This window comes from Petromyzon marinus, chromosome 54 (genome assembly GCF_048934315.1).
Source record: "Petromyzon marinus isolate PM22_M1 ecotype Great Lakes invasive population chromosome 54, UKy_Petmar_22M1.pri1.0, whole genome shotgun sequence".
NCBI classification, from domain to species: domain Eukaryota; kingdom Metazoa; phylum Chordata; class Hyperoartia; order Petromyzontiformes; family Petromyzontidae; genus Petromyzon; species Petromyzon marinus.
This window is the reverse complement of record NC_133720.1, coordinates 5,263,309-5,286,818: the sequence shown is the minus strand read 5'-3', so window position 1 is coordinate 5,286,818 and position 23,510 is coordinate 5,263,309. Positions and strand designations below refer to the sequence as shown.

Here is a 23,510-nt window from a genome sequence, read left to right as displayed (position 1 = left end):
TCTTTAAGCGCCTTCTCAAACGCAACATCTTATTTTGTTAATTTCACTCTTTTTACTTGAGCGGATCTCCGAGCTGAGCTGAGCTCCGCGTCGGCGAGTGAAAATTGTGCGCGTTACAAATTGGACTTGTTCAACACTTCGACTTTCGCGACCAATATCCATAAGATGTTTTTTTTAAAGCTCGTAATTACGTCGTAACTCAGATTGTAAATGTTGTGGCTTGGCTCTCCAACACATCGTGTGTGCTGTACTAGTGACGAATTGGCATGTTCTGTTTACGCGCCAACCCTTACTAGTTGGCTGTGTCGGGTGGTGGCGGCTTTAACGACGCATTTTTATATTTACGCGATCCAACCAAAAACTAATTTTTCATTATCATATTTTTTTGCTTTTAATGTACGCAATTGAAAACTTTGCATGGGAGTTTTTTTTTAAAGACCACACAGCAACGTCCACCCCCCCCCTCCCGTCCCCCCCTCCCGCCTGGCAGACTCGAATGCCCGCCCATTTGGAGGCCGATGCTGCCGTTAGCCGTAGGGACAGCTGCCACTGGGGGGCAGGGACGTGGGGGTGGAGGGATCCCCTAGACTAGACGGCATCAGAGCATCGGGGAATGGTTCAGATTTTAAGGCGCTTTGGGATGCCAAGGCATTCAAGTGGAAGCCCTTGTACCGGCTAATCCCTTGCCCTCACGGTGTACGTATCGGCCCTCGTTGCCAATCCACTGATGGATGAAGGCCTCCCCCACGCCTGTGCGCCACAGGTTGCTGAATGACGTGGGAGCGTAGACGTGCTGTACATCACCACGGTGGATTTTGTAGCACTGCCCTGCGCTGCCCACCACTACATAACGCCTGATGTTCTCTCCTCTCTCTCCACGTCTTTCTCGGCGTCTCTCCCCATGTCTGTGTCCATCTCATGTCTCATCTCTCCCCGTGTCACTCTCCCCATGTCTATCTCAAATGTCTCCCCATGTTCGTTTCTATCCCCACGTGTCTGTATCTCTCTCCATGTCTCTCCCTCCCCATATCCTCAGCCGTGCGTCCAATTGCCTCATTCATTACCCATCGACATCTGCGTGAACGATGCTTTTAAAGTACCAAACAATGTCCTGTGTTTGCATGTGATCATTTAAATACATTTCCTACGATATTCTCATTACGTGTTATCGCATTTCAACAAGTTGTTTTTTAACATTTTCATTTTATTGTCACGTAATTAAAGATTCTCTTATTCAAACTAATGTGTCCCGCACCCCATGTGAAATGCTTGGAACTATTTTTAAAAGGTATACAACTTTTTTGATTCTACAGTAGTTTGCCAAACAATTGCATAGTCCTTTCCATATCCAATTCATCCCATATTATCAATATATTTTTTTATTAATTCACACAAGGAGGCAATGGCCCAGATAAGAAACACTAAACGACACACGCACAGCACACGCATAGCACTTCTTCCTGGCCGGAGTGACCCCACCCACCACCACCACCACAACAACAAAGGTCACCGGCACATTTCACAAACCGCGTCGCAAAACACAACTATCACACGCAGTTTTCCCACTCTCGGTCGAATTTAATTACAACGAAAGCTGGAGTCTTGACACAATACAAAGTGCTACCACTGTAACGATCAACAGCAGTAGGGACAGGGAGCGACGCACGCCCTCCGTACAGGCCCCTGACCCCCTTGGCTTAAAATAAAATCCCCTGCGGCCGATACCACGGCTGGCAGGCAGAGCACCGTGCTCTCTCTCTCTTCCTCTCTCTCTTCCCCCTCTCTCTTTCGCTCTCTCTCTTCCTCTCTCTCTTCCACCCTCTCTCTTCCTCTCTCTCTTCCACCCTCTCTCTTCCTCTCTCTTCCACCCTCTCTCCTCCCCCTCTCTCTTTCGCTCTCTCTCTCTTCCTCTCTCTCTTCCACCCTCTCTCTTCCTACCTCTCTCTGCCACCTCCATCACATGGCCTTCACTTTTAGCTGCTTCATCTTGGTTTGCTTCCGCTCCATCTTCTTCTGCTCCCGGCGCTGCTGCACCTCCTGCAGGCAGGACACGGCGTTCAAACGTTCGGCGTTTTACCGAAAGTGCGCACACGCGCACACACGCGCACACACACACACGCACGCACGCACATACACACACGCGCACACACACACACGCACACACACGCACGCACACACACACGCACGCACACACACGCACGCGCACACGCGCACACACGCACGGAAGCATCCACCGCCCATCGCTCCCCGAGGTCCCGTCGTCCATGAGAACCCGAGGAGACCCCGCGACCGAAAATAAATCTCGCCGCTTCCAGCCCCCACCACCCTCACTCTCCCTGCCCCCCCCCCCGCGCGCTCGCTCACCCCCCTCCCCTCACCTCGAGGCGGCGCTGCTTGTCGGGGTCCTCCTCGTTCATGATGCGCTCCTTCTCCGCACGGCGCTTCTCCTCGCGCCGCGTCTGCGCGGCCTCCTGCCTCTGCGCGTGGCCCAGCCTCTGGTAGAGCTCGGCCACGTGCGAGCGGTTGCGGTCCGCCTTCTGCTTCGCCTGCGACAACGAGCGGCGCGCGGTCCGCGGAAATGCTCACGGACGCTTTCTCGCGGGCGCTGTCCCCCCCCGCGGGTGTTCTCCCACCCCCCCCCCATCCCCCCCCCCCCTCCCCGGGGGCTCACCGCGGGCGCTCCCCGCCGACGCATCTTGCCGACGATCCTAACCGACGCGTCTCACCGACGAATCTCGCCGATGCTTCTCACCGATGATTTTCGACGACGCTTCTGACGCATCTCGCGGATGCTTCTTAGGGAAGCATTTCGCTGACGCTTCTCGCCGACGCTTCCCGCCGACGCTTCCCGCCGACGCTTCTCGCCGACGCTTCCCGCCGACGCTTCTCGCCGACGCTTCTCGCCGACGCTTCCCGCCGACGCTTCCCGCCGACGCTCGTAATCCGAGCGGCGCGGTGCGGTTTGTCCCGGGTCGGGCTACGCGTCGAGGGCTTCCTCCCCCTTCTCAAGCTTTCGCCATGTGTTACTTACTGCAGGGGGGACGTCTTCAGGAGTTGAAGACGCCTGGAACGTGCGACGCTTGAGAGGAGAAAGCCTCGAAAAACGGAGCCCAACCCGGAAAAAAACACCGTGCTCGGAGACGCTCATTCCATTAACGCGCCGTTCGTTTTATATTTGTACAGCTCTCTCGTCAGTATCACTGAAGGCCTCCTCGTGCCTCTCGGGAAGTGAGCAGAAGTAGCAAATCGTCATTATTGACGAATGTTGAGTTTTTGTAGCAGTTTGATCGATTGTTGACAAGCGCGTAGAGTTCTTTGTTAATTGTGCTTGCACAACCGCTGCCAAACGCAGCGGCAAGCACCAAATATTTTTCAGCATTTTCAGACAGGACGAGGGTTGTTGGCTAGTAACAGACGGCGATGCGCTGGCAACGTCGAATGTTCCACGTTCATCGAACAACGTCTGCGCCCGCCTGCCCACCCTCCCCCCCCCCCCCCCCAAGTGCCAGAGTGGGGACTTCACCTCCTTGCTGAGCCGGATCTTCCTCATCTTGTCGATGCTGTAGATGACCATGCTCATGAGCGGCAGCATCGCCTCCATGTCCTGGGTGGAGCTCCTGCCGTTCCCTGGCACTGCGCACAGCCCCAACGAACAACCGCCCACCTTTAGCACCGCCGGGGCCCAGCAGTTAGAGGCGTTTGCCCCGGTTTGAATCCGGCAGGCCGCCCCGGTTCGAATCCGGCAGGCCGCCCTGGTTAATTCTGCGGTTGTGTATTAACCGTGTGACACTACGCGCCACCCGCTTCACAGCGACCGTGAAAGACCCAGTGCCGTGCCGTCCCCATATAAACCTTCCCGTCTCCGCACGCGGTTCCCCCCCCCACCTGGGTGGGGGGCTGCGAGCCCAATTTTTCCCCCCCTTCGTTGGGCACCTGTCGCGCCGAAATTGGGGCAGCTGTTCAGGCAGTTTCTGTCCCCCCCCCCCCCCCCCCCCGCTCCGTTGTGTGATCGGCGTTTTGTACTGGGCTCGTGTGGAGTTGTCGTAATAAGAAAAAACTGTTTATTAAAAAAATGTTTATTAAAAAACATTTAAAAGACCCCGTTACCCATCATTCTAAGACGAGTAGAAGGCCACTTCTACGTACTGGCATCGCTCGCATAAAAAAAAATCCAAAATGGGGAAAGGTCACACCGCGATTGACTTAACTGGGAAACAAGTGGCATGAGTCTTCCCACGACGAGGAAATACTCAGCAGGATCCTCCCCGAGTCTTATGAAATAACCTCAAACCGGGATTTTCTCTTGCACGTATGTATGTATGTTGAATTTCTTTCGCACCGTGCGTAGCCGATCGTGCTAATCGGAGGTGCCGGGGAAGGACACACAAACTAACATGCAAAAAGTAACGAAAGTCTTGCGAGTCTTGCGATGCAAAGCGCGCGTTGGCACTCGCGACGTTCACGTTTCAAGCTACCCCCGCGACACCTTAAAATCGTTGCGTCACCATCGTGGGAACTTTCCACTGCCAAACATTTTTTTTCCCCGCCCCCCCCCCCCCCCCCGAGCAAACCCAAACTCACCGTTAAATGTAAACAAAAGGGTCTTCTGGGTTTCCGGCGGCTTGACCGCTTGCCCTTCTCTAAAGAAGACGAGAAAATGAGGTGTCCCTGCCGTTAGTAGACAAAAAAAACCCGTGAAACGTGCGCGAGGTGCACGATGTCGACTCGGGCAACTCCCCCGGCGCCCCCACTTACTCTTGAACAATTTTGGTTCCCGAGTATTGATCAGAGAAGTGCATGGACTCGATTTTCTCCGCGTTGTTCTTCAGCAGGGTGACCATCTGCAAGGCAAACATTTGCATCCATAATATAGTTCTTCTTTCGTGTCGTTAAACCAGCCACCGCCCGACACAGCCGACTAGTCAGGTATGTCACGTGAACAGAACATTCCAATTCGTTACCAGTACAGCGCACCGGTGTGTCGGAGAGCAAATCCACAACATTTACAATCCGAGTACAAACATTTGCAACCGTTACATTTAAAGTTACGCTTGTTACACCGAGGTCGTGGCTCGTTACACACAAATTAACCACGGTACCTCGCTGATCTCTTGCGCACTGCGCAGGTGGCCACGGAGCTGTGCCGCATGCAAGCCTGTGTTAATCATACCATAATACAACTAAAGTTGCCTGGCTGGACAACAGTGGTGGCGACTTCACCGCGCAAATTCCGCACGATGGAGACGTTGCGCGCATCCCACAGCGTCGAGCTGGGTTCCCCGCATCGCTCAACGTCCCACACGCATTGACGCGTTGCTGTAGAAATGTTATTATAGGACATTGGAACAAAAAAGTTTTGCTGGCTTGGCTGGAGGGGGGAGGGAGGGGAGTGGGGAGGGAGGGAGTAGGGATTGGAGTAGGGAGGGGAGTAGGGAGAGAGGGGAGTAGGGAGGGAGGGAGTAGGGATTGGAGTAGGGAGGGAGGGGAGGTAGAGAGGGGAGTAGGGAGAGAAAGGAGTAGGGAGGGAGGGGAGTAGGGAGAGAGGGGAGTAGGGAGGGACGTAGTGAGGAAGGGGAGTAGGGAAGGAGGCAGTAGGGAGGGGAGTAGTGAGGGAGTAGGGAGGGAGGCAGGAAGAGGGAGGGAGGGACACAAACGACATGGATGCTGCTAGTACATACGGAAAAAAAGTAACAGACTTCTCAGAACAGAGCGACGCGCCGCGCAGGTTACCCGGTCGTCCAGGATGGCGTCGGACACCTCGCCGCTCTCGCTGAGGATGGCGACCGAGTCGGGCAAACCGAAGCGCGAGCCGGACTTGGGCTTCTCCGGGCAAAAGTGGCTCTGGTTGGAACGACACGTTCACGGGGCGGAACGTCAACGCCGCCGCCACAGGCCCCTCGCACGACTTACCGATTCCGCGACGCGCTTTGACGACAGAGACCCCCCCTCAACGCGTGCGGTAGCGTTGCTCGAAGGGGTGTGCACGTCGATTGCCTCGCTTCCGACTAAATCTCGTCGATTGACGGGGTTTCTCTGTTGATCGGCGATCGTTTCGCGGGTGAGCGCCGATTTTTTGCAATTGAATCAGACTCTTTACTTACACTGGAGGAATCTGGATGAGCTATAAAGGCCTCTTTCACAGATGTCCAGCAGGGGCAAGACAGAAATTTACAACAACAAATAACGCAAAAACACGATCGGAGTGCAAAGTATAGCAAAGGTAACCTAAGTCAATTACTTAAAACAATCTTTTTTTTTATTTAAAGCGTTCGTGACTGCAGGGATTCATATTCTTGGTTCTTTCGGTAAAGTCACGTAGAAGGGGAAACAATAAAATAATAAAAATATAAAACAATAAAATTATCACGACGTTTCGACTGCAACACAAGCAATCATCATCAGGTGTGAAAACCACAGCAAGAAAATTGTGCTGCAGTCGAAACGTCGTGATAATTTTATTGTTTTATATTTTTATTATTTAATTGTTTCCCTTCTACGTGACTTTACCGAAAGAACCAAGAACATAATATTTTTTTATTGTTACCGGTTAAACCCGAATGATCACTTAGCTTCTTTTTCAGAAACCACCCAGCAAAAAATGATAGCAGCTCCACCGAGTGGCTTACCGCGTTCAACGTCCACTGCGGAGCGGACGGCGCGTAGTATCTCGTGGGTCGACAACACCCAGCGCAGCATTAACGGATTAATATCAAGAACACGACGGTATCGCCCGGTGAATGTTTGGCCGAGCAAAAACCAAAACTCACCAGGTCCTCCAGCTCCTTGTGGAACTTGGCAACGGTGCGCTTGCTGCCGAGCATGAACACCAAGCTCTCCATGTCTTCCGCGTTCATCGTCACGCTCACGTGCTGTCACACGCGGTTGAACGCACGCCACGACACGCGGTGAAGTCCAACGTCTTCTGTCTAAATCGGCTCGGCCGCACTCCGGATCATCCCTAATCCCCCCCGGCGCGCTCTCCCCGCACTCCCCGCTCCTCCACCTCGCAGCTCGCTTCTGCTCGCTCCTTCCTTTTCCCTTCTTCCTTCCGTTCCCCCTCGCCCTCTCATCCCCGACATCTCGGCCCCCCCGCTCATTCCTTCTGCCCCTCTTCCGGCCTGGTGGTCTTCATCAATTCTTTCTTCCTTCCTGCCGCGTCATTGTGAACCCCAGTTGCCACCCCCCCCCCCCCGCCCCCCCCACTTTGTGCGTCCTTGGGCACTTCCGTCCGGGCAACCCTTCCCTTTCCCGTTCTTTTCCACCTCTCTTCCCATTCATTACATCCTTTAGTCTGCTCCTCCCCCCACCCTCACTCTTCGCTTGGTGTGCCATGGCCAAAAAGGTTTTTTTTACGTAAAAACAATTGGCGCACAACCCGTAATTGTTTATTTCCTAAATTCTTTCCCTAATCGCATCCCAACCGTGCAATCGGCCTCGCGTCACGGGACGGGCCACCACTTTCGGAAAATTCTCGCCCCCGCCCCCCCCCCCCCCTTTGTTGGGAGAACGGCCCCAGCCAGAGGAAGGGGATCTCATCAAAGGGCCACATGCGAGAGATGGGCGACCTCTGGTCCACACAGAGTTATGGGGCGGCGCTTCTCGCTCAACTCTGCATATGAGAGCGAGGTCCCGTCGCAACAATGGTCAAGGCAATAATTCAATCGTCGGGAGCCAAAATTTTGCCACATCGAGTGCAGAACCACATGTCCGATGATGAGTGTTTTTTTTTTTGGTGCGGTCATCGGCGACCAGATTTAATCGCAGGCAGCTGCCTGGACTTGAACCCAGGACCCTCAGCGCTCTAAGCTCTGAGCCACCCGGCCTGACCTCCTACATCTCTCAGTATAATCGTCAGGCATGCGGACCGAGATCTGTGTGCGACATCACGCGGCCACGCCAGCCACAGACACTCACGATGCTGTCGGATGCCGGCCTCATCATTCGGGTGAGCAGGCTCAGGAGGTCTTGTCGCTTCAGCAGCTGTGTCGGGGTCGGGGTGAAGGCATCGTTGCCAATGTTAGCGTGACACAACAACAACCACAACCGACATTCGCCACTAAGTGGCGGCCACGTCAGCACGGCGCTTGTGCCGGGCTACTGTGCACTTTGAGGCCACGTGAAGTGTTGAGGGCACGCTGGCAGGAGGTCATGGGACATGCCCCCGGTGGCATAGGTCGCCTGACCGAGATGAACGCGTGCACCCATAGCCTGTACGGATGTCTGTGCGTCTCTATATACCGCATTTATATCCACCGAGTCTCCATGTGCCTCTACGCATGTCTGCGGGTTTTACAATACAGTCCACAGTTTGTGTGTTGCACGGACCCGCAAAATCGCCACAACTGCCGTTGCTGCCCCGGTGTCTCTACTTTTTTTTTTTATTTCAACAAAACAACGCGCAGGCCGGCTACAACGCATCGCAGGGTTCACGTCGTCAACCGCGTCGCTACTTGAACGATCCACTGCGTGAAGGAGACGGCGGCAGAGGCGGCAGAGGCGGCAGAGGCGGCAGCGGCCACGTCGACCCTTCACTCGGCCCAAAAAAGGCCTACCTTGAGATGCACAAGCATCCCTTCACAGCAGGCCCGTCCCGAGCACCACAGGCTGAACACGTGGTCGTTCTCCTGGGCCAGCTGCAGGGTGCTCGTCGGCTCTTTGTCCGTGCCGTTGTCACCTGGGCGGTTGCGGTCGATAATAAGAGGCGAGACTCAGCGACCGATCGGCATTTTACGTCAAACTTGGGGGAGGCGTGGGGGGGGGTGACAGCGGCGGCTCAAAGCGCGGCTGCTCGCTATCTCTCTCTCGCTTGCTTGCTTTCCGTTCTCTCAGTTAAACTAAGGTGCGTACGGCCGAGTCCTCGTTGGACACGGTAGACTGCGTTCCAAAATAGGTGGCGCGTTAAGCGAAAAACGCGTCAAGCGTAAACGATTTCCCCACAAATAACGTGACGGTAAATGTGTGCCGAGATACGGTGCGCTACGCACGCCAGGCAGTGAGATGGCGGGACAATTAACTGAGGGTACGTCGCCGCGTTGCTGTATCGCTGTACCCCTCAGCTCAAGAAAGTAGTTCGTTGGTCGATCGCTCAGAAGCCGCTTTACAACGGTGCACATTCCACGCCATAACGGCGCGCGTTCCCGCGTTTTAACGGCGTGCAGTCCGCGTTCTTGCGAAAAAGTTTTCCCGAATGGAAGAAGCACGTTACAGCAAAAACACGCCGCGTTACGAACACCGCGCGTTGCCAACACCGCGCGTTGCCAACACCGCGCGTTGCCAACACCGCGCGTTGCCAACACCGCGCGTTGCCAACACCGCGCGTTGCCAACACCGCGCGTTGCCAACACCGCGCGTTGCCAACACCGCGCGTTGCCAACACCGCGCGTTGCCAACACCGCGCGTTGCAAGCGAGGACTTGCCGTCCTGCATGACGTCAGTGGCCGTCCTTGTGCTCACCCCACGGACCTCTACGCAACTCTACGGGTCCGATGAAACTCACCGACGAGGGCAAAGTTGGTTTCCAGCAGGCTGCGGTGGGCGTTGAACCAGGCCTGAGCCAGCTGGTTGTTCTTGTTGCGCCCGAACAGGTAGTTGAGAATGTAGGCCGTGAGGCCGGCTGCCATGAGGATCTCCAGCTGGTAGCGGTCCCAGCCGGTGTGCATGCCCAAGGGGACCTGCATGAAACCGGTGGATCTCACCGTCACCGAAACTCCGACGCTGACGTACGCGTACGGACACGCGCGTACGTCATCGGGAACGGAACCGGAAGGAAAAACTGATGACGTACATCGGAATAATTAGCGTTCAAATAATGGTTTTACTGTTATACAGTGGTCTCTCGGTTTACGATGCCATCAATTAACGATATTTCGATTACCGATCCGCCTCCCGTACGGGTCACGTTATTAACGATACATTTTTGTGAATAGATACATGTTGTATTTTCATATGTTCGATTAACGATAAATTCAATTAACGATGGTTTTCGTGGAATTTGTCACGCACCGCTGCGTTCGTGCGGAGGCCTCGCCGGGAAAACCACAGCCAAGCGGGGAAGGAGAGCAGCTGGAATCGGCGCCCAAGTTCCGTTTGTGACATTTACGGGCAACCCCACCTCGCGAGCGTTTGCGGGTCACACGAGAGTTGCACGGGGCAAAACGAGAGAGGGGCCCCGTTCGGGCTCAACCCCCGCTCGTCTCGAACGGCTGCCGCGCGCAAATTCACCGTCATGGTGCCGACCCGCGGCGAAGCAACGGGAACCCGCGCCACGTCGGGGGTTGGCACCGACGACCGAGGCGCGAAAGAGGCCTGCTCTAGCTAGCGCCTGACCTGGCGGATGTGCAGGGGCTGCTCCCCCTGCCGCTTGGGGGTGGCCGGACCGTCCATCCCCTCGAACTCCTCCTCGTCGTACACGTCCCCTTCGTCCACCTGGGCAGAGTTGGGGAGCCGCGAGATGTTAACCACCTCGCCTGGTATGCAGGAGGTCCGTGGGTTCGAAGCCTGACCCCGAGGCCCGCTGCTGCTGTATATTTGCTTGTTCTCTCTTTCTCGCTCCCTGTGGTTGCGTCGATTTTCTTCTCCGGGTCCTCCGGTTTTCTCCCTCCCCATTTAGAATCAACGTCATGCGTTTATAGAGTGTTTGGCTGCTATACATTGCCACGTGATAAGCCCAACTTCATTGGGCTATCATGATTTGTGGCAGGGTCGCTTCTGAAAAGGAGCAATATAGCACGATTGGCCTTACCTGGTAAAATATTTTTTTCTTTTTTTTAATATAGATGTATAGTTTACAGTTAGGGCACGCATCACGTGACGGGTGGTTGGCGGAGGCCGTGCAATCTTTATGGAGCAATAACAACGGTATTTATGAACGTAATGGTGGAGGCAGAGGTGAATAAAATAGATGAGAGGAAATAATGGGGTGCCGTGGTGTTACCGGCCTCGCCTGATATGCAGGAGGTCGTGGGTTAGACCCCGACCCTAATGCCTGCTGTATATTTGGAGTATGCGTGTCTCGCTCCCTCTCCGTGGCGAGATGTTAACTGCCTTGCCTGATCTTCTTGGTTCTTTCGGTAAAGTCACGTAGAATGGAAACAAAGTAATAAAAATAAAACATAATAAAATAAAATTCTCATTTTATGATGTTTTATTTGTATTACTTTGTTTCCATTCTACGTGACTTTACCGAAAGAACCAAGAAGATGAATCCCTGCAGTCAGGGATGAATGAGTGGTAGCGGTAGAGAGACAGATTGTGAATGAGTGGTAGCGATAGAGAGACAGATTGTGAATGAGTGGTAGCGGTAGAGAGACAGATTGTGAATGAGTGGTAGCGATAGAGAGACAGATTGTGAATGAGTGGTAGCGATAGAGAGACAGATTGTGAATGAGTGGTAGCGATAGAGAGACAGATTGTGAATGAGTGGTAGCGATAGAGAGACAGATTGTGAATGAGTGGTAGCGATATAGAGAGACAGATTGTGAATGAGTGGTAGCGATAGAGACAGATTGTGAATGAGTGGTAGCGATAGAGAGACAGATTGTGAATGAGTGGTAGCGATAGAGAGACAGATTGTGAATGAATGGTAGCGATAGAGAGACAGATTGTGAATGAGTGGTAGCGATAGAGAGACAGATTGTGAATGAGTGGTAGCGATAGAGAGACAGATTGTGAATGAGTGGTAGCGATAGAGAGACAGATTGTGAATGAGTGGTAGCGATAGAGAGACAGATTGTGAATGAGTGGTAGCGATAGAGAGACAGATTGTGAATGAGTGGTAGCGATAGAGAGACAGATTGTGAATGAGTGGTAGCGATAGAGAGACAGATTGTGAATGAGTGGTAGCGATAGAGAGACAGATTGTGAATGAGTGGTAGCGATAGAGAGACAGATTGTGAATGAGTGGTAGCGATAGAGAGACAGATTGTGAATGAGTGGTAGCGATAGAGAGACAGATTGCGAATGAGTGGTAGCGATAGAGAGACAGATTGTGAAGTGAATGAGTGGTAGCGATAGAGAGACAGATTGTGAATGAGTGGTAGCGATAGAGAGACAGATTGTGAATGAGTGGTAGCGATAGAGAGACAGATTGTGAATGAGTGGTAGCAATAGAGAGACAGATTGTGAATGAGTGGTAGCAATAGAGAGACAGATTGTGCTTAACGTGGAGAGGAAGTTTGTTCCAGTGAAAGGTGGCGAGGGCAGAAAATGACCGAAAGTGACCCACGCAGGTGACGGAGCCCGTCGGACGTCCACGCAACGTCTGCGTCACTTACGTCGTCCAGGTCGGGCTCGTCCTGCACGATCCCGTCGTCGTCGTCGTCCTCCTCGTCGCCGTCCTCGTCCCGAGAGGCTTCGGCTCCCTCGTCGTCGTCGCGAGCGGACCCCGGGGTCACCTTCGGAGCCGAGGCCGCTGCACGATCGAGGACGGAACGAGCGCGGGTGCGCGTGACCGGTCACCTCCCGGAGATTTCTCCAGGACAAAATAAAGATTCTCATTCCGATAAAGATTCCGATTCTGTCACCCCAACTGAGCGATTTATCACGCGCGTAATCCTCCTCTTCATTGCCCCGTGTAGAATTATTTGTTGGACGGAACCCCGTGTGGTTTCCACACACAGGCTAAGGGTCGTGTCGTGTTCGTGCTGCGAGGCGGCGTTCGCCATCGGAGGACCCCTCGTGGGAACCACACTGAGACAAGTGGCAGCTGGAGAGCTTTCTCCTCTCTCCTCCTCTCTCTCCTCCTCTCTCTCCTCCTCTCTCTCTCCTCCTCTCTCTCTCCTCCTCTCTCTCTCCTCCTCTCTCTCTCTCTCTCTCCTCTCTCTCTCTCCTCCTCTCTCTCTCCTCCTCTCTCTCTCCTCCTCTCTCTCTCCTCCTCTCTCTCTCCTCCTCTCTCTCTCCTCCTCTCTCTCCTCCTCCTCTCTCTCCGCCTCCTCTCTCTCGCCTCCTCTCTCTCGCCTCCTCTCTCTCGCCTCCTCTCTCTCGCTCTCGCTCTCTCTCGCCTCCTCTCTCTCGCCTCCTCTCTCTCGCCTCCTCTCTCTCGCCTCCTCTCTCTCGCCTCCTCTCTCTCGCCTCCTCTCTCTCGCCTCCTCTCTCTCGCCTCCTCTCTCTCGCCTCCTCTCTCTCCGCCTCCTCTCTCTCCGCTCCTCTCTCTCTCTCTCCGCTCCTCTCTCTCTCTCCGCTCCTCTCTCTCTCTCCGCTCCTCTCTCTCTCCGCTCCTCTCTCTCTCCGCTCCTCTCTCGCCTCCTCTCTCTCCGCTCCTCTCTCTCCTCCTCTCTCTCCTCCTCTCTCTCCTCCTCTCTCTCCTCCTCTCTCTCCTCCTCTCTCTCCTCCTCTCTCTCCACCTCTCTCCTCATCTCTCTCCTCCTCTCTCTCCTCCTCTCTCTCCTCCTCTCTCCTCTCTCTCCTCTCTCTCCTCCTCTCTCTCCTCCTCTCTCCTCACCTGGAGCAGCGCCGGGCCATGCGTCATGGTCTTCTGCGTCCTCAAACTCGGCAAAGTCGTTGTCGTCGTAGTCTGCGACGTTGTCGTTGGGCTGCCCCTGGACGAGGTGGTATGCAGGGCCCAGGCGACATAGCACCAGGAGCAGCAACAGCAGCGGTGGCAGCACTTGTGCCTGTGCGAGACAAACAAAGACAAATATCCCGTGTATAGCCTTACCAGAGTGTTGGGGAAAGTGCTGTTAGCAAGCACCTAGAAAGGACGGCACGGCACACGAAGGGGTGGGTGGCCAGCACCACACCAGGCCGCCTTTGTCCTTAATCTTAGTTGTCTTGTGGTTGTTGTTGTTGTTGTTATTTTGACTTGCATCCCACTGGGATTTTGTGCACACAGCGTTGGTGTACGGTGCTATTTCAGGAATATTTTGATGTTTTTTTTCCTGGATTTTCTGTTTGCACAGTCACACATAATCACTTTAATATGCTTTCTTGTTCATGTTTTTGTTTGTTGCGGTTGCACCTGATTCAAGAGCCGAACGGCTCACAGGGCTATACCAAATAAATGAACTATGAACTTTGTCTCCCGAGTGGCGATGTTTACACACCGGACTAAGGTACTCATTTGAGGCTGAGTCGACCTAGGAGAGGCGCAGGACCGGTTCAGATAATCATCACTGGTGTTGGCCGCAAACGGAAATCCAACTCGGGTCGCCGGGTTTGTAGTGCAGCGCGCTAACTGCTACGCTACACCTGCACGCATGGTGCACAGGTGAAGTATTGCCAAATGTACGGCAACATTTAATTATTTGCCCAGAAACGCCTCCCCGAGTCTCAAAGGTCTGTTGGGTTAAATTCCAACTGTTTTGCACGGGCAAAAAAAAGTAAACACGTGTGCGCATGTTACACCATAAGCAGATACTGGGGCAAACCAAACTGTACAGATTTAAGGGAACAATAAAATATATAAAGCCAAGACATAATTGATTAATTAAATAAATCTAGATTCCCGAGTCGTAGCAATTCATTGAATCGCTCGGAGATAAGGTGGGGCGATTATTACATGTATGTTTAACTTCTTTTTCCCAGTACGTAGCCAAACTAAAGATAAAAAGCAATTTCAAAAGAAATGAATTTTCAATCTGGATTATTTAAAAGTGCATACTTTGAGCGGCTTCCTAATATTCGGAGGAAACAACGTTCCAGACGGCCGCAGCACAATAATCATAATCTACTTGCTGTACCGCCTCATTGGGACACTTCCTCACTAGCCTGTGCACGTCGAGTGTCTGGTTGCACACGAGCAAATGTGCGATCCAAAACACCTGATGACGCTGGTGGTCACCTCCAGCGAAACGTCTTCGTCCCAAACAGAACAAGAACTTTAAAAAACGTTCGCTTTTCAAAATTCCTCCTCCTCCAGGTTTTGCCCAAACTCCAAATCAATCGGCACATCTGCGCCCACTGCGCGTGACAACTTTGGTTTGGTTGGCTCCGTCGGGTTGGTGGACGGTTACAGTTAAACAATTGGACTTCATTCTTACACGACGACGATGATCCAAATGAGGACAAAAAAAAAACCGAATTAGGAGTCAATCGTAATATGGGTCGGGAGAGAGACGACGGATAAAAATTGAGCCGACGAATAAAATTAATCCGACCACCAGCCCTGCGTCACGTGATCCGCTGCACCACCGAGAGGTCTTTGTACCGTGGCTCAGGTGCGGGCGGTTTCCAGTTCCAAAAGCGTACAGGTGTTGAGTTTTATTCCCCAGGTGAGAACTCGCATGCGGCCATCGATTATTTGGCGTGCGATCATCCGGCTTCCAATATGATACCGGCGGCGGTGGTCCCGAATAGCCACCTCCAATTCTACGCAACCCCTATCATAACCCCCATGCAGCGTCTTCGACATTGGCGTGGTAAGTGCGGTACAGCAAAGACAGTAACTTTTTAGAGCTGGATATTTATTGGCCATGTGTATGCTTTTTTATGGCAATTTCAAATGGTAAACCAATTTGTTACTTTTTGTAATTTTCTTTGAACCTATCCTACATGACTTTACCGAAAGACCCAAAGAATGTAAATTTAAACATTTTTTTAAAAAGCACAATGTCATGCAATAATGCACAAAAATAAGATATTTTAAATAATGATTGAGTGCTTATCCGGTGTTATTGAAAATCCGGCGTCCCCCTTCGCCGCCTAAGCCACCGGATAACCGATGATCTCCTCTACTGTAGTCTCGTTATTACATTGTTTGTTGTCGTAACTTTCTGACCAGCTCCTTACCGGACGTCTGTGGGGGGGGGGGGGGGGGGTAAAAAAAAGAGCTTCACGGCTCATCGGATTTCTCCAGGAATGATAATTTACCAAAAAAATTATCATTCTGAAATACGTGAATGAGAGGGTGGCTCGAGAATCATTGTGATGGTGGGGAGTGGTGATGGGGGGGGGAGAAAGCTGCGCCTCCACACGGGAATAAATAAGCAATATTTTAAAAAAACTTTTTTTTTTAAAACACGCTTTAATGAAATGTACCGTACTAGTAATGGCAGAACTCCACCACGACTCCAGGAAGTGGCCCCGAAGCTTGCCACAACGTAAGGGGACCGTGGTGATTTACAGCCAACGTCAGTTGAGCGTGGACAATTAGACCCAAGCCGAAACATAACACGTAAAAAATAATGTTTAGAAATGTTTATTTTTAGTGATAGAATATAGTATTGTCATCAATATGACATAGGTATACCAAGTTTGCAGTCGAAACCACATTGGGATGTGGGTTAAAATTGAGTTACAAGATTTGAGTATACAACAAGAACACACAGAGTGAGTTAAATAAAAAAACGTGTAATAATAAAAAGCACGGTCTCACGCCCGGAACTTCACAACACCCCCAGCAGCCCGCAGCTCCTCGGCCTTTCAATTGTATTATTTATGTATTGGAATATTTTTTTTTAACCTGGATGATCCCTTTCAGATGAGAGCATCTGGTTGTTTGCGAAGGTCGTCCAAGCTATCGAGTGACACTTGAATTGCAAACATGCAACGACGTGTGTGTAAGTATTGGCGCGGTCACTATGAAGTTGGCAATTACAAGGAAATGCTCTATTACACAGCACGTGTTAGCTATGTCCGTACATGTGTACGTGGACGTCAGTGGAGCGGTGGTGCAGTGGTTAGCGCTACGCTGCGCTACGAACCCGGCGAGCAGAGTTCGATTCCCGCTCACGGCCACCAACACCGGTGATGATTATCTGAACCGGTCCTGGGCCTCCCCTAGGTGGACTCGGCCTTAAATGAGTACCTGGTGCGGTGTGTAGTGAACATCGCCACTGGGGAGACAAAGGCGGCCGGGCGTGGTGCTGGCCACCCAACCCCCTCGTGTGCCGTGCCGGATTTCACAGGTGCTGCTCGCTAACAGCACTTGCCCCAACAGTCTGTTAAGGCTACAATACGGGGGATCTTTGTCTTTGTATCTATAACGTACACTCTTTGACAGTACATTGTCAGTACACACGGCGAGAAGTACGGGTACACATTGTACATTCAATTGTACATTGTGCGTACTGGTACAAAGTGCTCTTTAAACATGCATGCCGTACCGACAGTCCGTATCGCACTCCACGAGAACGTCCTACTATACATTGTAACACGACAGTACGCGTGATACATTGATACTGGCCTCTATCCTGACAGTACACGTTATACCCGTACTCTGCAATACGTGTGGGAATGCTGAACTTCTTTCGCACCGTACGTAGCCAGCCAGTGCTCATCGTTCTTAATCTTAATCGGGGGGTTACACACTATTTTGGGCACGGGTACATACATAACTACAGTTCGTTACTGTAGGCCCAGTACTGTACTGCCATAGCGTACAGTACACGTGAGAGTACAGTGCTCTATGTAACTCCAAAACGGCGTGCGCCCTACTGTCAATACGTACTGTACTCTGACGGTACACGTATACTGTACTCTGACGGTACACGTATACTGTACTCTGACGGTACACGTATACTGTATTCTGACGGAACACGTAGACTGTACTCTGACGGTACACGTATACTGTAATCTGACGGCACACGTATACTGTAATCTGACGGCACACTATACTGTACTCTGACGGCACACGTATACTGTATTCTGACGGTACACGTATACTGTATTCTGACGGCACACGTAGACTGTACTCTGACGGCACACGTATACTGTAATCTGACGGCACACTATACTGTAATCTGACGGCACACGTATACTGTACTCTGACGGTACACGTAGACTGTACTCTGACGGCACACGTAGACTGTACTCTGACAGTACACGTAGACTGTACTCTGACGGCACACGTATACTGTACTGACAGTACACGTAGAGTGTAATCTGACAGTACACGCATACTGTACTGACAGTACACGTAGACTGTAATCTGACGGTACACGTATACTGTACTCTGACAGTACACGTAGACTGTACTCTGACAGTACACGTAGACTGTACTGACAGTACACGTAGACTGTACTCTGACAGTACACGCAGACTGTAATCTGACGGTACACGTAGACTGTACTCTGACAGTACACGTAGACTGTACTCTGACGGTACACGCAGACTGTAATCTGACGGTACACGCAGACTGTACTCTGACAGTACACGTAGACTGTACTCTGACAGTACACGTAGACTGTACTCTGACAGTACACGTAGACTGTACTCTGACAGTACACGGAGACTGTACTCTAGCTACATGTAAAGGCTGTACTGTACTCGTTGTACTGTCCGTGTCTCCCACCCACCGTGGTGGGGTTCTCGGCTCTTCAGCTCCCGGATCGATTCTCACGATTCAATCCCGGTGAATCGCTTGCGATTCCGAGTTCCGCTCCATTCACACGCAGCGCCGACTCGTTTGCCGTGATCGTGCCACGCGGGTTAATAACGACGACAATTATTTTACAACCTAACCCCCCGGACAAGTAAATCCGAAAAACCACCGCTCATCACTTGGCGCGTACTCGCTGACTACTGACTCCCAACCGCACGTGTTAAGAGTGCTGAAACAGGGAATCGATTCGGGCTAAAACGGGAGTTGTCCCGCTCAGCCCGAGGCTCCGGGGAGCGCGCTGGCGATGGTCGTGGGTGACTGACGGGTGGGTGGGTGAGTGGGTTGGTGAGTGAGTGGGTTGGTGAGTGGGTGGGTGAGTTGGTGAGTGGCTGAGCGGGTGGGCGAGCGGGTGAAAAGCGCCGCGCATTTTGTTTTACCATCACGGTGGCAGCAGCAGCAGGCAGGGGAGCACAGTCGCCGACCTTCGGGCACAGTCGACGTGACGTCACGACTATCCACCCACTCTTCGTTGGTGACGTCACGTCGCCACTAACCCCACTCCCTCTCCATTGGTGACGTCACGTCACCACGAGCCACCTACTGCCCGGCAGTGAGGTGACGTCACCGCCAACCATTCCACCGGTGGCGATGTGACGTCACCACTAAACACCCCCTAACCAAAAATTTAGGATTTAAAGCTTTCGTGACTGCAGGGATTCATATTGTTGGTTCTTTCGGTAAAGTCACGTAGAAGGGAAACAATAAAATAATACAAATATAAAACAATTAAATTCTCACGACGTTTCGACTGCAACACAAGCAATCATCATCAGGTGTGAAAAACCACAGCAAGAACATTTGAAAACCGCCACTTTTTATATTCATGGTTCTTTCGGTAAAGTCACGTTGAAGGGAAACAATAAAACAATAAAATATATATAAAACAATACAATTCTCACGACGTTTCGACTGCAACACAGTCATCATCAGGTGTGAAAACCAACGGCAAATGTGTTGCAGTTGAAACGTCGTGAGGATTTTATTGTTTTATATATATTATTATTTTATTGTTTCCCTTCAACGTGACTTTACCGAAAGAACCAAGAATATGAACCCCCTAACCAGTGGAGACAGGACGTCACAACTAACAACCTCCCTCCCCGGTGCTGACCTGACGTCACTACTGACCACCACCGAGGGGGTGGTTAGTGGTGACTTCAGTGGTTAGTTGTGACGTCACCACCAAAAGGGAGAAGAGGGTAGAGCGTAGGTAGTTGTGACGTCACCCCGCTTACTGTTCCCGATGGTCGCGGCTGGGCTCCGCGGTGACGTTATGTAACCCTGAATCGACTGCAGCGAGAAACAGATTACTTATTATATCTTAGTTTTTTCGGTAAAGTCACGTTGAAGAGAAACAACAAAATAATAAAATATATATAAAACAATAAAAAATTCTCACGACGTTTCGACCATAACTCAAACGGTCATCTTCAGGTGTGTTGGTTTGCATAAATTTATTTTTAAACGGTGCATTTATTTATTTATAAAAAAACGTTAGCGCCACGCGCAGCGATTTGGCAGTTTAGCCAGGACTAGTCCATCTATATTCTGAAAAGAGGAGGGGGGAGACGAAATTTTTTTTATAATGTATGCTGTCTGAAAGCCAATGTAAGCGTGAACAATCAATTAAGAACTGAAATGGTTTATCAAATCTTTCCAATGATTGCTAAGATAGAATCCATCTTCTCGGTTGAAATTGTCTCTGTGCTTGTATATGTGGATAGCCTCATGAACGAATCTCTCATGGAAGCCAGATGGCTTACAAAGAACCTCTGTCTTGGAAAAGTCAATGGCATGTGAGCCTACTGAATTAGAACAATGATCTGCTACGGCCGAGGTGTTGGTCCTACCGTGTTTAAGGTCTGCTTTGTGTTCACGAATGCGGTCCGAGACATGGCGTTTGGTTTCTCCAATGTAACTACTACCACAGAGGCAACTTAGTTTGTAGACACCAGGGTATTGTATGTCCGGAATCACATCTTTTACAGACGGAACCAGATCACGGATTTTATGTAATGTGTTGAAACGGACCTGGATCTTGTGTTTATTCAAGATTTTGGAGATCTTTTTTGTGATCCCAGCAATGTAGGGTAAAGTGATGGTTTTGAAAGGCTCCTCAAGAGGGTTCTTCTTCATGGTTTGAGTGATAGCTTTGCGGATTGTATAGTCGGAGTAACCATTAGCCCTAAGAGCTTGGTGTACGTGCTTGAGTTCACTGCTTATGTGTTCCTGGTCGGATATGCATTGGGCTCTATGATACAGAGTCTTGATGAGAGAATTCTTCTGTGATGGATGGTGGTGGGAATCCGGTTTCAGATAAGCATCCGTATGGGTAGCTTTCCTGTAGACAGTGGCTCATTGAACCATCAGGTCTCTTTTTAATTAGGACATCCAAAAAAGGTATCTTGCCATCTATTTCGACTTCCATGGTAAATCTGATGGCTGGGTGTATGGAATTGATGTGGTCGAAGAATTGGTCTAGAGCAGGCCGGCCATGTGGCCAGATGACAAAAGTGTCATCCACGTACCTCTTCCATAAGGTTGGGCGCAGAGTGGCAGTCTGGATGGCGTCAGTCTCAAATTTCTCCATGAAAATGTTAGCTATAACTGGAGAAAGGGGGGAGCCCATTGGGGTGCCCTCAGTTTGTTTGTAGAAAGTTCCATTCCAAGTGAAGTATGTATTGGTTAAACAGTGTCTCACCAGGGGGGTACCTCAGTGTTTAGTCCTTGATGAACCAAGTCTTCAATGATTGCAATGGTGTCAGGTACAGGAACCTTGGTGAATAAGGAAACTACATCAAAACTGACAAGCAGGTCGTCTGGGGACAGGGAAATACCCTTGATTGTCGATACCAGGTGAGTAGAATTTTGTACCGCAGAGGTGGTCTTTCCAGTGAAAGGACGCAGGATTTCAGACAAAAAACGAGCTAGTTTGTAGGTGGGGGAGCTGATAGTAGAGACTATGGGACGAAGAGGTGTATCAACTTTATGTATTTTTGGTAAGCCGTATAATCTTGGTGGCCTGGCAGCAGAAGGTTTCAACGAAAACTGTTTAGATTGATCAATTAATGCGGTTGAATCAGAAATTATTTTGTTGGTTTGTGTGACGAGGCTGTTGGTGGGATCTCTTTTTATTTTTGTATAACTACCATCGTCGAGTAATTCTTTAATTTTGTTGTTGTATTCTATTTTATCCATGATGACAGTAGCATTGCCTTTGTCAGCTGAGAGAACTACAATATCATTCCTCTTTTTTAATTTATATAATTCAAAACGCTCATCTTTGCTGAGGTTGCTAGCTGGCATCTTAGCGTTTTTGAGGGTTGCAGCGATTTCAGATCTTGCTACGTCTGCAGCGATGTGACCCAGGCCCCTGAGAGCAACGTCTACTTGGGCAATTATATCATTAACTGGTATGTGTTTAGGTGTGACTGCAAAGTTTAGACCTTTAGCTAAAACGGATTTCAGACCATCGGAAATAGAACTGTTACTACGATTAATTACGACTTTATTAACGTCTAACTTTTTGGTGTGTGGGTCCAGTCTTTTGTTGAAGAGGAGGTTAAATTTGGAAATCAGGTTTTCCTTACATTTGGTCGACATAGTAGCAGCTGAAGAGGCAGTCATATTGTCTACATGTTCCCAATCCGATGTGGACATTATTGCCGTCAATGATAAGTGTGATTTGTAGAGTGTCTTGTCTAACTGATCTAGTTCTGTGCGTATAAGTCTGATTTTTTCTGAGATAAGAGCTAAGCTAGTTTTGAAAAGAATTCGTTTCGCATTAGAAGTTACAGCAGCAGAGGTCAGTGTAAATGCGATTGGTATTACCCCAGAGTCGCGGCATCTCTTCAGGAAGGTGAGAGACTCGATCAGCTGAGCTTTCTTATCCCGGAGTTTGTTGAAGGATCTTAAAGTTATGTGAAAACCCTCCCCGTAGAGGCGATTAAATTTTGATTTAAAGCTTTCGTGACTGCAGTAATTCATATTCTTAGTTTTTTCGGTAAAGTCACGTTGAAGAGAAACAACAAAATAATAAAATATATATATAACAATAAAAAATTCTCACGACGTTTCGACCATAACTCAAACGGTCATCTTCAGGTGTGTCGGTTTGCATAAATGTATTTTTAAACGGCGCATGTATTTATTTATAAAAACGTTAGCGTCACGCGCAGCGATTTGGCAGTTTACCCAGGACTAGTCCATCTATATTTTGAAAAGAGGAGGGGGGAGACGAATTTTTTTTTTATAATGTATGCTGTCTGAAAGCCAATGTAAGCGTGAACAATCAATTAAGAACTGAAATGGTTTATGAAATCTTTCCAATGATTGCTAAGATAGAATCCATCTTCTCGGTTGAAAATTTGAAAAAATTATAAATAAATAAATGCGCCGTTTAAAAATAAATTTATGCAAACCAACACACATGAAGATGACCGTTTGAGTTATGGTCGAAACGTCGTGAGAATTTTTTATTGTTATATATATTATTATTTTGTTGTTTCTCTTCAACGTGACTTTACCGAAAAAACTAAGAATATGAATTACTGCAGTCACGAAAGCTTTAAATCAAAATTTAGATTACTTATTCTTAGCTCTTTCGGTAAAGTCACGTTGAAGGGAAACAATAAAATAATTAAATATTGCTTTATATAATAAAAATATAAAACAATTAAATTCTCACGACGTTTCGACTGCAACACAAGCAATCATCATCAGGTGTGAAAAACCACAGCAAGAAAATTTGAAAACCGCCACTTTTTATATTCATTTATATATATTTTATTATTATTTTATTGTTATTATTATTTATTGTTTCTCTTCAACGTGACTGCAGCGAGAAACAGATTACTTATTCTTAGCTATTTCGGTAAAGTCACGTTGAAGGGAAACAATATTATTTTATTGTTCCCCTTCAACGTGACTTTACCGAAAGAGCTAAGAATATGAATTACTGCAGTCACGAAAGCTTTAAATCAAACCAGATTACTTGTTTAAACTCGAGGAATCCGATGAGTTATAAAGCTCTTTTTAAACAGATGTGCCGTAGAAGCGAGTCAGAACATTACGACGACAAACAATACAAAAGCACGATAGGCGTGCAAAGTATAGGAAAGTCAAGGAAATCACGAAAAAAATACAAATATAATCAGATTTTTTTTTACAAGGTAAAGCCCACTGAACGATTAGC

The 23,510-nt window shown here is 49.8% G+C and overlaps 1 protein-coding gene across 2 annotated transcripts; it reads right to left on the bottom strand.

Moving 5' to 3' along the window:
• Nucleotides 1–1,557: 1,557 nt before the first annotated feature.
• On the bottom strand, nt 1,558–22,318 carry LOC116954061 (PAT complex subunit CCDC47-like). Of its 2 annotated transcripts, none has more exons than XM_076052105.1 (14): nt 22,148–22,318; nt 13,439–13,610; nt 12,273–12,409; nt 10,327–10,425; nt 9,497–9,671; nt 8,553–8,674; nt 7,915–7,980; nt 6,768–6,869; nt 5,731–5,841; nt 4,756–4,841; nt 4,582–4,640; nt 3,524–3,633; nt 2,379–2,546; nt 1,558–2,037 (listed from the first exon to the last, which is right to left on the bottom strand). In XM_076052105.1, exons 1-14 carry the CDS (start codon nt 22,301–22,303, stop codon nt 1,957–1,959), a joined length of 1,644 nt encoding a protein of 547 aa, XP_075908220.1. In that variant the 5' UTR covers nt 22,304–22,318; the 3' UTR covers nt 1,558–1,956. The 2 variants fall into 2 exon arrangements, with proteins under 2 accessions (XP_075908220.1, XP_032830364.2); XM_032974473.2 differs by lacking the exon at nt 22,148–22,318 and adding an exon at nt 18,694–18,800.
• Nucleotides 22,319–23,510: the final 1,192 nt, after the last annotated feature.